Source organism: Triturus cristatus, chromosome 8, assembly GCF_964204655.1.
Source record: "Triturus cristatus chromosome 8, aTriCri1.1, whole genome shotgun sequence".
NCBI classification, from domain to species: domain Eukaryota; kingdom Metazoa; phylum Chordata; class Amphibia; order Caudata; family Salamandridae; genus Triturus; species Triturus cristatus.
Genome location: NC_140591.1, coordinates 1,653,520,999 through 1,653,536,894, shown reverse-complemented (window position 1 = coordinate 1,653,536,894; position 15,896 = coordinate 1,653,520,999). Strand labels below are relative to the sequence as shown.

Below are 15,896 nucleotides of genomic sequence, written 5' to 3'. Positions count from 1 at the left end.
TGGTTAATATGGCAGACAAGCTCAGATTCCTGTCAACATCGTTTTCTGGGTTTAAACCCTGGGTACGCAGGTACGCGTGGATCCTCGTTTTGAATCTTCTCATTCAGTAACTACCTACTCGGTAGGGAAGTTATGCCAATCTTGGCAGCCAAATTCCACCTTGGCATCTGTTAAACTTCATTTATCTAAATTACATGACAAAATAGATTTGAATGATTTTGTTAAGGGTCCTGTGGGTGGCAGATCCAAAAGATGGGGGTATGCTGTTTATAACGAAATTTGGAAATTGTCACAAATTGAAGCTGCTTCCAGATTGAGGGCTATTGATCAAGCAAATATGGAAAAAGTACTAGCTGTTATAGATAATAGCATTAACACCCTTTCTTCCAGAATTTACACCTTAGACAATATTGTTTCTTCTGTTGTTGATATTGTACAGGCCGATATGTCTGTTTTGTACCATGGTCAAAATCAATTGCGTTCTGTAATGCAGTTTGCATGGAGATTGTAAACGTTAAAGGCTGGGAAAGTCCCATGGGACTACATGAATACTTCATCTTTGTTTGTTCCCTTTAATCTAACTGCAAAACAACAATTTATGTCCATGAAAGATGCAACATACTCGTTACTGCATATTGAAAAGTTAGAACCTTTACCTTTCTCAGTGGCCGAATTGAATTCTGCTGTGTGGCTTATCCACGGGTTAATCACATTGCCGTTCCCTTTGTTTAAATTCAGTTCATGCATGAAACATTATGCGCTAGGTAGATATGAACAACTGGGTACTGCCTTCCTGCATGAAGTTTGGTCACTCCCATTTACATACAGATGCATGAGAGATGGTAAAGAGGTCTACTTGAAGGGTGAGGAATGCACTTCCGCACCTGATCATTCTGTAGTATGTAGGCACATTCAATTGCATGGTGCATGCAATGTGCACACTCCTAATTTAGCTTGCGTCCTGAAGGGGATTCCTGTGCCTGCTATTACACCATCATTCACGCTTCTGGCTAATGGTAGTTATTTGCTCTTAAATAATGAAGCTTGCTGCGGGATGCTAGTGGGAATTCCCTACATAGTGACTGTATCACAGAGGGTAGTCTGCTGTAAGAATGTCCTTTTCCCACCCCCGCATGGGCGGCTGGATGTATCCATCTGGCCTTCGATTCCAACCTTGAAAGCAGAGTTCAACAAGATGAGCAGAATAAGGGCTCTATTGTCTCAAAAAGAAGTCGCACTGACTTCTTCCTGAGAAACATTTGTCCTTCACGTACCAAACACGCTTACCGAGGTGCAGGCGCTTTTGAATACTGATCTCCCACTTCATTTTGGCGCTCTGATTCAAACTATCTTTAATGCCTCGTCAACAGGTGGCTTGGCACATTTTTTCAAAATTGTGGGCTCCGGCCTCGTGACCTCCTTCCAAACAATTTTTGGTGTGATCCCGGCATTTTTTCATTCTATTTTTTACAGTGTCTTTGGCGGTCTCCCGTTGATTCTGGCCCTCGTAGCAGGAGTGCTGTTGTTGGTCTGCTTACTGCGTAATGGCTGCACAATTTGTGTCACACGACAACCTGCCTCGGCTGCTACATCTCTGTGACCGGATGCATGAATACTATGGTACATTACCACTGGCAACCTTAAGCATAGCCTATGGATTGTCCTTCCGGTTTTCCTACTTTACGTGCGTACAACCTGTCTTTCATTGTCTAGACTGTCCCTTCCAATGGGCTCTGGATTTGTGCTTATCAAACTCGGTGTCTCCCACCACGGATTATGATCGACTGATGAGTCCCTTAGTGGCTCATGAGTTGGACTGTTCTGGTGTCAGGATTATGGCCTGTGGAGCAGCACATGGAGTCCTAGGGAATTGGGACATCGGTACGGCTGCATATGACTTTCTGGCAAGAAGTTATATTGAAGAACACGTTGGTTGTCCTCTGATGGTACTAGAGGCTCCGATTGTTGAGGAACATGTATGTTCGTTTCCCTTATTGAACTGGATGGCAGATACTTTTACGGACCATTCCAATGATTTTCTCTTGGAAGCTGTTGCTACTTATTGTGCATACACGTTGATGGATTAACTGGGAGGTCATCCGACTTTTCGTTGCACAGATTTATTTTTTTTTTTATTTCTATTTTTTTCTTTTTTTCATCATTGAGGCACTTTAAGCCTTGCCATTAATCTTTCCATTCGAAATGTTTTTCCTTTTCTTGTTTTTTTTTTCTTTTCGAACTTTCACTGCCCTTTCTATGGATTTCCAACGAGTGCACTTGATTCCGTTCTATCGAACTTGAACTCTGCGTTCCCTGATTGTATCCCTATTGGCTAGTGGTCCTATCAAGGGAGGGTGTAGTGAGGGCTGCCCTTTACATACATACATTGCTAAGTTAGCATAACCGCGTTAGTTGCCACTTTTGCTGCTTTTGCACACGACACTGCAGTTACATGTTATTATTTGAAAACTGCTTGCTCGCCTTTTCGTTGCATGAGAACTGTCTGTTGTTCACATCCCTAGCCGTGAGCTGCGACCTTGGTCTGAACATTGTGTAAAGAAACAGTCCGGGTCGCCAGACAATGCATGTTTTTGAGTTCAGGTTGATCGGCCCACTATTTAGCCATAACACGCACGCAGCTGCAAATACCTGAAAGTCGAGTGCTTTTAATATTGCAGGCTGCATGCATCACACACACATTCTGAAGAAGAGCTTTCCCAGGAGCAGAGCCCACCTGATCCTGTGATGTGATTCCACTAAGCTGATCTTTACGGTATGGTGTTCCCCATTTATGCCTAGAGACCTTCTACTAGTCTAATAATACTAGTTTACTAGCGAAAGGAAGGTGTCTGTGTTCCACTGTCATTTATACTATGATTACTCCTTTAATTTTCTATTGCATTGTAACAATGCTGATGGTTTTGATTTTAATCATTTGTCTGCTTATGTTAGCCAAAGTACTGCATCTTAGGACACGAGGTTTATAAAATAAACTCTTTATAAACGTTACCGTGTCTTTGTTTACTCTTGTTGTGGACTGATATGAGAATAATTACGAACAGGTATTTCTGATTCCCACCATTCCTGAGAGTACACTAAGTCGCTTTTTCTGGGTTGTCTATACATTGGGACCTCCGTGATAATCCGCATAACGAATGGGACACTGATGCTGGTCAGATAAGGGGTTCTGAGGTGAGTTTTTGGTACACCACAATTCACTGAGGTCCTGGTTTCCTGCGCATAGTTCTGTGTATGAGCAGAATCCCCGCAACACAGTCACAAGGAAACACTGGGAACAGAAAATGGATACTGGACAATAAATTAGCCAACTTTGAACCCACACCTGTCTCCTCGGAATCGACTGACCAGACTTACTATATCATACAACAAGTACTCAAAGGACCACGGTGCAGTCTGGAAGTCTGAGCTTGTGTATGGCCATTACGAGCCCATGGTACTAGCGTCTGTATCCCGTGTCCCTCTGCTCTTTCATCAATCTCAGTCTAAAGGGGGTGGTGGCCTTATAGTCCAGTTTTTGTGTCACTGATCTCGATGCAGTCGATCTTACAGAAGTAATGAGAAGAGTTGTTGGCGCGTGTACGCCACGCCTGGACCTAAAGCAAATGTGCGTTCTGTCGGCAATGGTGGTGGAAAGTCACGCCCCTCGGCCGATGGGGCACTTTTGCCCTACAGTTAACCCAGTCCAAGCTGTGCTTTGCTGTTGTGTGCAGGTGCTCTGTTGCAGAATCACCATGAGCAAGCTCCCCACCATAAGACTGCCGGCTTCAACCCCCACAGGACCAATAAGTTGCTACTGCTAAGAGGAACAACCCCACACCATGTGGCTTCCCTGTGAATGTGCTAGTAAGTTTGCATAACATGACATAGGTAACGCTATACTTGCTGGTTTGAAAAGGGACGTAGCTCTGCAGAGGGCTGGTTTTAGATATCGTGGATAAGAAATGAGGTAGGATCATTGGGTAAGGAGTGTCCTAAACTGCACAGAGACAAGGAGGGATGCGCTGTTGCAAGTGAGTGGTTATCGCCTGTTTATAGTAACCGAGGTCCCTTCCATGCATCATGTGGTGAGAAGTTTCTCCAGTGAATCAGTGTACAAGCAAACCCACACCCTTAGGGCCATATGTAGGTAAATTACATTTACCGATTCTTAAATACCGAATTTTACCGATTCGGTATTTATGAATCGGTAAATGTAATGTAGGTAAAAAAATACCGATTCGGTAAGTGTCGGTATTTTAGAATCGGTATTTACCGATTCGGTAATGGTAACCTGTATCTCATTGATTCCTATGGGCCAGGAGGCCCATTGGAATCAATGGGAAGCCAGTTACCATTACCGAATCGGTAAATACCGAATCGGTAATGGGGGGAGCTCAATCAAGGGTGGCAGGGTGTCACATTGACACCCTGTTGCACCCCTGATTCCTGCATGTGTGCACATGTGGCACACATACATGCCCTGAGGGCATGTGTGTCTGCCACATTGCACACATCTAAGGGCCAAATAATGCCTTCACTGAGACATTCGTCATTTACCACCAACTTTTAGTTGGTGGTAAATAACGAATCCCCACACCCACCACACACTCCCCCTACATCACATTTCTGTATTCGGTATTTACAGAATCGGTAAAATTACCGAATACAGAAATGATCCTCCTACATATCAAAAGCCTAAATACCGGTCGGTAACGGTATATTTACCAAAAATCGGCCGTTACCGACCGGTATTGGGCTACCTACATGAGGCCCTTAGTGTGATGAGGTGAGGTTGGTTGAAGGGAAGGCCTTAAAATATTGCAACATCCAAAGTAGCTTCAACCAAAGGGAGAGTTTTTACTAGTGCTCAAAATGGAAATATAGAATCGTAGGTACTCCTCGTCTCAGACTGCCTGTTACTTTAAAAGTTAATACAATCTAATATGTAATTAAAAATATGTTGAAAAATGCTTTGTTTTGGCCTTTCTGTCTCTCTAATTTAATTTTTAGTAAAAGATTAAGGCGCGTGATTTAATTTGGTCAGATTAACCCTTGCATTGGATACATTTACACAAATATTGTTTAAAGCAACAAAGTTCATTAAAGGTGTCACATATAGGTATCAGAAGGCAGCCGATTTCCTTTTTTCAGTTAATTCAGAAATATTCTGCAGGGCATGCTTGAAGAATGAAGATCCAATTATATCTATATGAGGAGTCTCCCAAAGGTTTGTAGAGAGGGATGGAGGCCACGTTCACTTTCATTACTTTTTAAAATTATTTACATTGTACTTGCTGGGTTCCTGCTTATATTGATAACAGGCAGCCAAGACGTGTTTTATCCCCTTTGAACTAAGGCTTTCTCAAGGCTTTTTCAGAAAGTATGTTCCAGTGGGAGAGGAAAGTACTAGGGAGCATATAATCAAGCACAGCGTTAAAATTATCGCCGCTTTAGCGGCAGAAAACTGCAGCTAAAGCAGCGATAATGGGCTTGATAATATGCCGCAGGGAATTCCAATAGAAGCCCATGTTGACACCAGAACCTGGGCTTCAATTGGAATTCCATAGAGCATATTATCAAGCCCATTATTGCCGCTTTAGCGGCAGTTTTCTGCCGCTAAAGCGGTGATAATTTTAACTCTGTTTCTTGATAATATGCCCCTAAGAGACTAATCAGGAAGGATAAAACACAACTGGATCTCTCACAACCAAAGCCTTCAAGAGACCCTTCCTTATTTAGGTTGACTGCGTTCATTAGAACATAATTTGAGAAGAAGATTTTAGAAGAGTGGCTATCAGCAGCGGCCCTTGCAGGTAAGAACGGTGGGGCCAGGTGGGGGTGGATTTCGACTGACGAGGGAAAATTCATTATTTAATTTTTCCTCGTGGTAGTCTGTTGAATACCCCTAACACGGCCCCACTGCCTCACCGCTCTTACCTGAACGGGCCGCAGCTGGTGGCTATCACACATAAAAGTCAAACATTTCGAATAACAAGTATACATGAACAGTAAGTGTTTCAACTGGTCGCGTTTGCGTGCTAGACAGACATGCACAAAGCCAACACTTTCAAACGACAGAGCTTTAGCCTCTCCCTGGAGCCCTATTAGCATCTTAAGAGCCTTAGATACCGGCTATCATAAGTAAAGCAAACACTGTCAGCTACTCAAGGGACTATCTGTAACCAGCGTTCACCACACTCAAAGAACAGTCAGAACTGGATGAGTGAAAACGTTCTTCTTGAATGTGGCAAAGTTCATGTCTGACCTTAGGCTCCCCAAAGCTTTAGTCACTCTACCACCCTACTTACACAACCTCCTGGTAGAAATAACAGAGCTCTGGCACGACACTAGAGCCCTTCTTTCTGTTCATGCACACATAGTCATGTTTTCTACCTTGAGAACCACATGGTGCAATGCCCCAGGACGCAAAGTATCTCATTTCAAAGTCAGATCTCAAGATGGGTGTTGGAAGCATTCGTTACCAACAAACTGGCTCTCCGCTACTCACTGATCCAAGCTTTGGGCTCCGTGTATCATCAAATAATCAAATGCTGGGAAATGCTGCAGTGTGACTCGTCAACAGTGAAGCCTACAGGGGTCCGCGAAGCACTCCACTGGCTTCAAGTCTAGGAAAGCTGCTAACCTTGAGGTTCCGCTCTTGCCCCCACAAAGCATACCAATAGGTCTGTAACATGATTGCTCACATATCACAGAGTCTGTGGCATCCCTCGTCTCTGAGCTGGCGGATACCCCTCCCTGGCAGATGACTCGTAAACGAGAAGCAATTGTCTCCAACGTCTGCTCCAACCTTTCCCTGGGTCAGAGCTCTTCTCCCTTGAGTAGACTCTTTCGAGCTCCATCATCATATGGTACTTTACAGGTACCGAACATAAATATTAAACTTGGGAGCATATTAACAAGGGCTTTATCTCCTCTTTTTTGGCTTTGAAAGCCAAAAAAGCGGAGATAAAACTATTGCCCTATTTACAAGAGGCTGCTAACATGCATAATCGCATGTTAGCACCCTTTTTCTCGACACCTCCCTTTGCATCCCTAATGAGATGCAAAGTGGGCATCACTGGGCAGTACAGCCGTGCAAATATTGCTGATGTGCACAAAGCGATATTAACAAGGCTGCCCCAGCATTTTAGCAGACGTTAGTTTTTGGAGAAAACCGCAGTTTTCTCCAAAAACTAACATCTGCTAAAATCCTGACTTACCCATCCCTAACATAGGGGGTGGATTATGCTGCTACGACCACAGGGTTGTATCAGCAAGGTTATCGCCATTTTGCAGGGAACATCGCTGGAAAATCAGCGATGTTCCCTGCAAAACGGCGATTTCCACCGCTATCTCTGGATTTTTTATCGCCCTGGAGAAACGTGTTGTTGATAACGCGCTACCAGAGATAGACGGCGATGAATAACAAAGCGATAAGCGCGCTTTGCGTTATTCATCGCCCTTCGTTGCTGATATGCCCCTTGGCTGGCAGGCGAACCAACGGATCAGGAAAAGAAACACAAAAGAGAAGGAGGACTGGAAGCTCTTTACAGCCTCTGCCCGCACATCATGGAACTGCCTCCCTCATGGCTCAGAACAAGTGTTACTACTGCTGTTCATGAGACTACTTGTCAACCTTGATGCATCTTCGCGATGATACAAGCGGGCACCCCATATGACCTCAGTGAATGCCTGGAGGACGGCCAGAGTCCCACCCTGAAGGCTTAGTGCCATGCAAGAAGCTGGAAAGAGCAGCAGTCCTTGTAAGGCTGAGCCAGGCACAGAGCTCCATAGAGCCTAAAACAGCAGAGCTATCTGTTACACAGTTCTCAGTGACAAGTCGAACAGCTTGTAGAACATTCATATTTACGAGGGTGGGCGAATTTTTAAATAACACCTGCCTATTCAGGTCCATTTAGGAAATGCTGCTAAAAAATATATACTAAATTTACTCGATTAAATGTAGTCAACGACTCCAAATCCCTGCAAAGGAATAGTTGGCCAAACAAGGACCACGCATTAGGCTGCGGCGTATCTAGTTTATCTGCGGTCACTCACCAGGTCATCTTGTCCACCTCCTGCGTTCACCCTAAAACTTCTAACTGCAGGGAACGAAGATGACATTCAGTGCTACCAACTGCAGTAAGGGGATGCCACTACTTGTCCTGCATAGCAGATGTAATTTTCTGCTGCAGTACTGGTCTCGATTTTGTAGGTTTTGGCTACAGACAACTTTAGGTGCTTGTAGGGAGATCTATTCATTTATAAGTACTTCAATAGGCTTGGGTCAGCCTCTGGATCATGATAGGATGGCTTTGTGGTCTATCTCAGTTGCGCACTCTGGATTCAGTGGTTTTTACTCCCTATTCATGCGTTTGTCCCGCCCACGAACATTTCCCCCTCACAGTGTTCTGACTGGATGAGGTGTATCCTTCCAAAGTTTACTTCCACTCGCGCTAAAGTCCATGCTTCTTTGAAACATAGTCACGTTTGCCCTTAGCGAACTTCAACAAGCATTGGCATAGCCAATAGGTCTTATCTTTGGGACCTTTTAAGTGTTTAGTTATCCAGCACAATATTTTTGCTGCAACAACATCACGTGTTTCATGGCTAAACACTTATAAGGTCCCAAAGGCGAGACCTATTGGCTATGCCAATGCTTGTTTATTTATTACAGAGGAATCATTTCATTAAATTTGACTAGCGTAGATATCCTCTAGCCCTTTTTTTATTCACTCACCACTTCATGAGCACTACCTCGCACTCATACGGTGTACAAACAAACGATCTCTGCTAAAGTGACAGTTCGGGGGACCCGTTGGGCATTACAGCGCCGGGCCTACGAGGAGCATCGCCCTATGATGAAGCATGGCATCCCTTGGGATGTGTGAGGGTACCAAGTAAAAGTCACTTTGACTTTCCTTCTCATTTTTCTAATACAACACCTCTTGTCTTCTCTTAGGAACAGTGACCCATTGTTTTCGTTTATTCATTACTTGGGAGCACGAGCACTGGACTTATATTTAGCTCCTTGTCCCCATCTCCTTTATTTAGAGTGCCTAAATTCTAACATACAGACATCCAAATTATAAACAACTATATTAACTGCAATATCTTCTTCTCATATTGTAGACTGATATTATAGTAAGTTGATATTTACAACCTGATATTTTGGCAAAACACCCTTCTTTGGGGTCAAAATGACCTATTTCTGTAGACGCATTATTTGCCTGCATGTTACTAGTATACTGTTGCTAACGGACGGGGAGGAGTTTTCTGCCTCATTTTAAGTTATAGAAAAAAAGAAAATTGTGAGAAGTTGGCCTGGCATATGCTGTCCTCTATTTATAGGGGACACCTTGCACCAGTCCAATTCGACTCTTATGGTGATAGGTTAAAAGACAACCTTTAAAGAAAGCTATCCTAGTGGTAGCTGTGGAGAGCAGCCTTCAGGCTAAGTCTTGAAGGAGTGTTAAGCTTATTGTTTTACCATAGATAACCTCTTGAATGACCAAATGAAAGAGTAGTCCACACAGGTATATATATAAAATATATGTATTTATTCTAAGAATAATCCCACTAGTCTCTTTATGAGGCTGGAGGTAAAGATATAATTCAAACAAGCATTGATAGTTACAATAAATAGCACTGGAATCACAGGGCCCCAGGGGGGGGGGACCAAACCATATATTAAAAAAGTGGTATAAGAACCACGACAATTCTACAGACAGTGCCTTGGGCACTTAGGGTCGCTGGCCCCTTACGAAACCACCCAAGGTAGTGAGGAAGGGGACCCACGGGAGACGCGTGCAGTGGTGTAAACTACTGTCGGGATCTCTATTAGACCCTATGGGGAATGTCGCGGTTGGAATTTGCAAGGATCTAGACACTTCTAGGAGGAGTTCAAGTTCAAGAGTTTAGAGTTAAGCTTTTGAAGGGCCCCCACCCACGAGAGTACCGAGGTACCACTGTTACCTACCCCAGGGAAGCCGGGTGCATAGGTCGTTTTCGATGACGGGTCGCGATCTTGTTTTCAATGGAAAAACATGAATAACTGTTGCTAGCAAGAAGCGTCGTCGATGTCGTGCAGATTGAAGATGTAGATCTTGAAGAGGAGGACCTGAAATCAGAGGGGACAGAGTCTGGGTCACGGCACAGTGACCAGGGGGCTCAGGAGAAAGAACCCTTCAATGTTGGGTGCTTCCAGGTGGAAGATGAGTAGCTTGGATCAGCAGCCACGGGCTCCAGGAGGCATCAAGGAAGGCCAGGTGCGGGAGGGCGACTGTCCCACGACGGATGAGGGTCGCTGCGGTGTTAGTGTCCGGATTGGATCCACTAAGCCTTGGCAACCGCAACCCACGCAAGAATCAAGAAACAGCTACTGGTGCAGACCCACGGGGTCTGAGCGAGGTCTCCATGGAGGAGACTGTAGAGCAGGCCTGGAGCAACCAGGGGAGCCCTTGAAAGTGAAGATTGACCTCCGCTATTGCCCACCAGTCGAGAGACAAGAGACCGCGGGAGGCTGCAATTTGGCGTGCGTAAAGATGCGCCCACGGGTTGCCGGAGCGGGCTAGGGCGTCGATCTTTGACACAGATGATGCTGAGAGGTTGGCTCAATAATGGGCCAAAGCACAACTTCCCCACTCGTCGGGGTCGTGTGCTGTGCAAGAGGTAGCCGATGTCCTGGGGTATTGGGGATCTCGGCACCCACGGGGTCCACGATGCTGAGCTTTGCTGTGCACACTCACTGGCCTCTGGGATGCTTGGAAACCCACCTCAAGGTAGGCAGAAGTCTTCGATGTCCGTAGGAGCAGCGGAGTTCCAACCGGGTCACTTGCAGTGTTTCAGGTGCCTGCCAAGCAGGGGTGTAACTCCTTTACCCCAAGGGAGATTTCTTCATTCAGCTGTGCGGCAGTAAGTCGAAGGTTCAAGTCTGTGAAGTCCAAGATTAATCTGAGGCTCTGGGGACCCTGCACCCACCTTTATCCAACGATTAGGGGAGTGTCTAAATCAGAGCCCACCAATGAGAGTTCAGGCGGGAAAGGGTGGCTACACCCTCTCCCCTTTGTGTGTTTCCTGCCTGGGCAGGGGACAGGATGCCCCTGAACCAGTTTGAGGCGGTGCATGCAGAAGTAGGCACTGGAGAAGCCTACACGCAAGTTTGAAAGACATCCTATGGTGCACCCACCCAGTTCCAATCCACATAGTCTGTCTGGGGAGGTGGGAGCACCTCCTTGCAACAAGATCCCTATTGTCCAGCTGCCGTGGCTGGAGTTCTGCCCAGCAACAGGCAGCCAGAGTCGTGTGGGTGGCGGGTAGCATCCATTTTGTACTACGTGTGCACTTTTAAATTGGTGTCTAAAATCTGCCGCTTTTACCATATCACCCCTCTAGCAGGGGGGAATCATGCCCTCACTCCCATGGCTGGATTGGGGGTATGATTCCACGATGTTTGACACCAAACATGACATGGTTCTGTGCAGCCACTCTCAAGTTATCACGCTATCGCGATTACTTATAATGCGGTTAAGAATATATGGTATGGCTGCACTACAAACAACCCAGCAATAGTTTTTACGAAGGTTGCAGAGGGGCCCTAGTCAGGTAGGGGTTCCTCCTCACACATATCTCAGCACCCTGCCTTGTATGATTAGCAAGGCCTCCCTTAGGGGTGACCTATGAGGATATATGTGTTGTTTTTAAGTGGGGTACAGGATACCTATATCCCTGTAAGGGGTGCAAGCACCACCTTACTCAAACTATAGTAGTGGTCTGGTGGTGTCAGTTTGTATGGCTGTCCCAGGGGTGGCACAATAAGTGCTGCAGCCCCTGGTAGGCCGCTGAGGGACCCATGCCCTGGGTACCTAGGGTACCATCTACAAAGGCCTCATAGGGTGTCCTCAGTATCCAATTGGTATGTACCTAGGGTACTCACATCGGTTTAGAGAGGAAGCAGATAGGCTGGGGTCCAGGATAGCAGGCCCACAGCCTGGCTAGAGTCAGAAAACAGTCAAAACATCAGCAAAAAGTTGGGGGCAACTATGCAGTCGATGACACTCTCCTACAAATATCAAGTGTTCGACTTCACTTTATGCAGTTTTTTACAGAAATTCATGTATCTTTAGTAGGTTGTGGTTAGCTCTAATTTCAATGAATGTTTGCCCAAGACATGCCCCAAAATATCAGCGCTGCATATTATAGGACATTTTGAGCATTGCAGCATAAACTGGTTTGAACCCCTTCAGTGCCCGCCCCTTTCCCCGCCCTGTGCCGGCCGTTGCATTAGCGGGCGGGGTCTATGACGAGCTGGACTCGTCATGGGCACAGCGCAACCGCGGCCCATGACGAGTCCAGCTCGTCATGGGCACTGAAGGGGTTAATGGAACTTTCATGACAACACTGTCAGTAGAAAAATGATTGATATTCCAGGTGACATCTCAGGTTCCACTCCCACTTTACTTTATAGTAAAGGCCTGACAATTATCTTTTTGGAAACATCTGAAAACCTACTCATTTCAACAATGTCTCTCAGACTAAATCAATCTACTATCCCATTAAATACTACTACTTTAGGTCTTCCAGAATTGATAATGGCTTTATTACCATGCTATACTATTATTGTTTTAAGTGATGTTTGCTGTACAACTTGCATCTTGTCTTTCTATCAAACACACAAAAGGCGATGGGAGGAATGATTGCAATAGGTCTAACCTCTGGCAATTGAATGTGGTAGCATTACAACCTGTTGTTTTTGCCCACAGTGCCACCTCAGCCCCCGCTATAAGCAAATCACTCTTGCCACTGCTCCAATTGGAACAGTCTAGCCTGAACACTTAGGCGGGTCCTCGCTGAAGTGAAATAGAAGCAACCCAAAACCGGTTTCAGCTTTATTGGGGCTCTTCAGTCAGGCGCAGCTTGGCTCCAGGAGGACAGTGAGCACGGGACCCACGCTTGGGTTTACTCTTACATCAAACACGCAAAAGGTGATGGGAAAAAAAATTGTCTAACCACTGACACCCACTCGGGTGCCATTCCAGCTTATCATATTTTTGCTCACCTTGCCACGTCAAATTGTATCTTGTTTTTCTATGTAAAGCAGTCTTCTGCCTATTCGCGCTATACGTTGCATAAAACCATTAAATGAATAAGTAAATATATTTGCAACACTTTTCATTGTGTGAGTGCTGGCTCAATGCAATAGTAAATTTGGGCCTTTGATGACGCTGTGAATTGGAATAATGAAGAGTTGCGATATTGAGGACAGGAACAGGGGTTCTCACCATCCTCCTCAACATGATGATCTTGGGCCCAAGGGTCCTACTCAGAGTAAAAATGTACATGAGACGGAGGCAGAATGCGATGAAGTCTAAAGCAAGGATGACTCTTCCGACATAAGGCCAGATTGTGATCCATCTGCAAACAAGAAGAGAAGAACAACGGTCAATGCCATTGCAAAGAAATCTGGGGCACACATGTTATTAATAACTGCCTAATGGTAGTGACCCATCTGAGGTACAAACCCCTCTGGTATTTCAATTTCAATTCAATTAATTTTTTTTTTAAACTTTTTTTTTTATTTCAGAACCAGAAGAGACAGAAGTCCGAATACAAAGATATTGTACAATACAATATACCAACACTTTCAAATATAATACAGGCATTTTCATATATAATACATTCTCATTGTGATAAAAATAAATCAAAGAGAGAGAGAAGAGAAAAAAAAATCTTAATCTACGCAGAGCCCTTTTCTCCAGTTAATAATTGGTTGCCAAATCACCTTGCCACGCATAGCCGATTTTAGCCCTCTAGTAGAATAGATAGCGCTTTCCTGGTTAAACACACCAAGAAAGCGGGCTAGCCACACTTGAAAACATGGCGGGTCTGAGTCTTTCCACCGAGCTGCTAGAATGAGCCTAAGGACCGCCATTCCAATAAAAAGCATGGCCTCTTCATCCCTATTTAGGCTAAGTGTATTATCAGTGCCTAACAAATATAGCGTGGGGGAAATCAGGTAACTTATGGCCGAACACTTCATTCCAAAATTCACAAATCATTTTTTTTTTATAAGAGTTAATTGATCACATTCACTAAACATGTGTATTAATGTAGCGGGGCCTTTATGACATCTAGGACAATGATCATTCTCTCTTTTTCCCCAAGCAAATAATTTGGCCGGGGTAAAATATAAGTTATATATAGTTTTATACGTCTGGGCTTTTAATCTAGCTGACATAAGGAGACATGATGATAGATAAAGACTCATGTCGATATCTACATTTGGGTTGTCGAGTTTCTCTGCCCAAACAGTTTCCGTATGCTCTATGTCATCTTCAAGCTTATCCAGCAATAGCCCATAAATTGTACCTATTCTAGTCGTATTTTTACCTATAATATCAATAATTTCAATTCTCCCCAAATCAATTGTATTTAATAATAGATTGAATCTGCAAAAATTTAAGATATTGTCCATTTGAAAGATGAAATTTCTTTTGCAGATCTGCAAATGTAGAGACTGGGTTCGCACCCAAAAAGTCACCTATAGTAATAATACCAATAGTTTGCCATTTCTTTGAGATAGCATCATAGACTAGTTCAGGTAATAAGTTAGAGTGCCATAGAGGAGAGTATCTATTAATTTTTGAAATATGCATATATTTTGTTATTTTAAACCATATTTTCCATGCGCTAGAAATAACTTTAAATTTAATCTTTTTAAAATAGCTTCTCTCCAATAGCCTCAAAAGGAGACCTTTAACTTTTTCACCGAGGGATAGCTCATAGATAGAAGGGAGAGATTCGACTTCAAGAATCTCTTGTTTGGGATTAACTTTAAGAAGCGGAGCCATCTGTTGGAGAAATGAGGCCCAGAGGTAAAACAAGATATTTGGAACTGCTAATCCTCCTTTATTCAGAGGGAGCGAGAGAAGCTTCAGGGATCTTCTGATTTTACCTTGTTGCCACATAAATTTAGACATAACAGAATCTAATATTTTGAGTGCCTTCTCCTCAGGTATTAAAGGAATAGCTCTAAATAAATAGAGCACCCTAGGAAGAATATTCATTTAAAAAAATTTCCTCTACCAATGATGGATAGCTGTAGGCTATCAACCCGGTCTAAATCTTTTTTTATAGTGTTTAATAAGGGTTCATAGTTAAGTCTGGGGATTTGTATAACATCAGGGCTTAAGCGAACACCAAGGTATGTAGCGCTATCGCATTTCCTACGATCGTTACAAATGATATTATCTGTACAGAGCATAATTGTTTTTTCTTTATTTAATGAACATCCAGAGTAAAGTCCAAACATTTGTGTTATTGTCTCTATTTCAGACATAGCCTCAGAAGGGTTCGATGTTAATACAGCGATGTCATCGGCATATGCCAATACTTTAGTTTTATATTGATTAACCACTATAGGTATGATTCAGGGATTCTCTAGTAGTTTCAAAATTAGAGGGTTTATATAAAGGGCGAATAATATTGGGGAACAAGGGCAACCCTGACGCGTGCCTCTTGATACTCTAATTATACTTGATTCAGAACCCATTGTTTGTAATTTTGCCTTTGGTTCAATATACATAGCCATTAAAGATTTGACAAATTTGGGGCCAAAATTATAGCGTGTCATTACTGCCCATAAACAATTCCAGGAGACCCGGTCAAAGGCCTTCTCAGCGTCCAAAAGAATCATCGACATCTGCCCTCCCGTTGCAGACATTATATCAAACAGGGAAATAGCTCTCCGAGTATGATCAGTCGTGCCTTTACCGGGGATAAACCCATGTTGCCATGGGGAGACCAGCTGTTCAATGACCCGACCGAGCCGAATAGCCATAATTTTGGGGTATAATTTAGATTCAGAGTTAATTAGGGAAATTGGACGATAGGATGAT

At 44.0% G+C, this 15,896-nt stretch overlaps 1 protein-coding gene and 1 pseudogene across 3 annotated transcripts in view; one reads left to right on the top strand and one right to left on the bottom strand.

Annotated features, from left to right (window-relative positions):
* The window catches only part of LOC146808496 (uncharacterized), a 33,312-nt pseudogene extending 20,488 nt beyond the window's left edge, over positions 1–12,824 (top strand).
* The window catches only part of LOC146808495 (transient receptor potential cation channel subfamily M member 2-like), a 1,799,999-nt gene that overhangs the window by 587,633 nt on the left and 1,196,470 nt on the right, over positions 1–15,896 (bottom strand). For all 3 annotated transcript variants that reach the window (XM_085623580.1, XM_085623581.1, XM_085623582.1), the window contains one exon: positions 13,281–13,413. In XM_085623580.1, the coding sequence (XP_085479706.1) occupies positions 13,281–13,413 (133 nt within the window). The remainder of the gene's footprint in view (positions 1–13,280; positions 13,414–15,896) is intronic.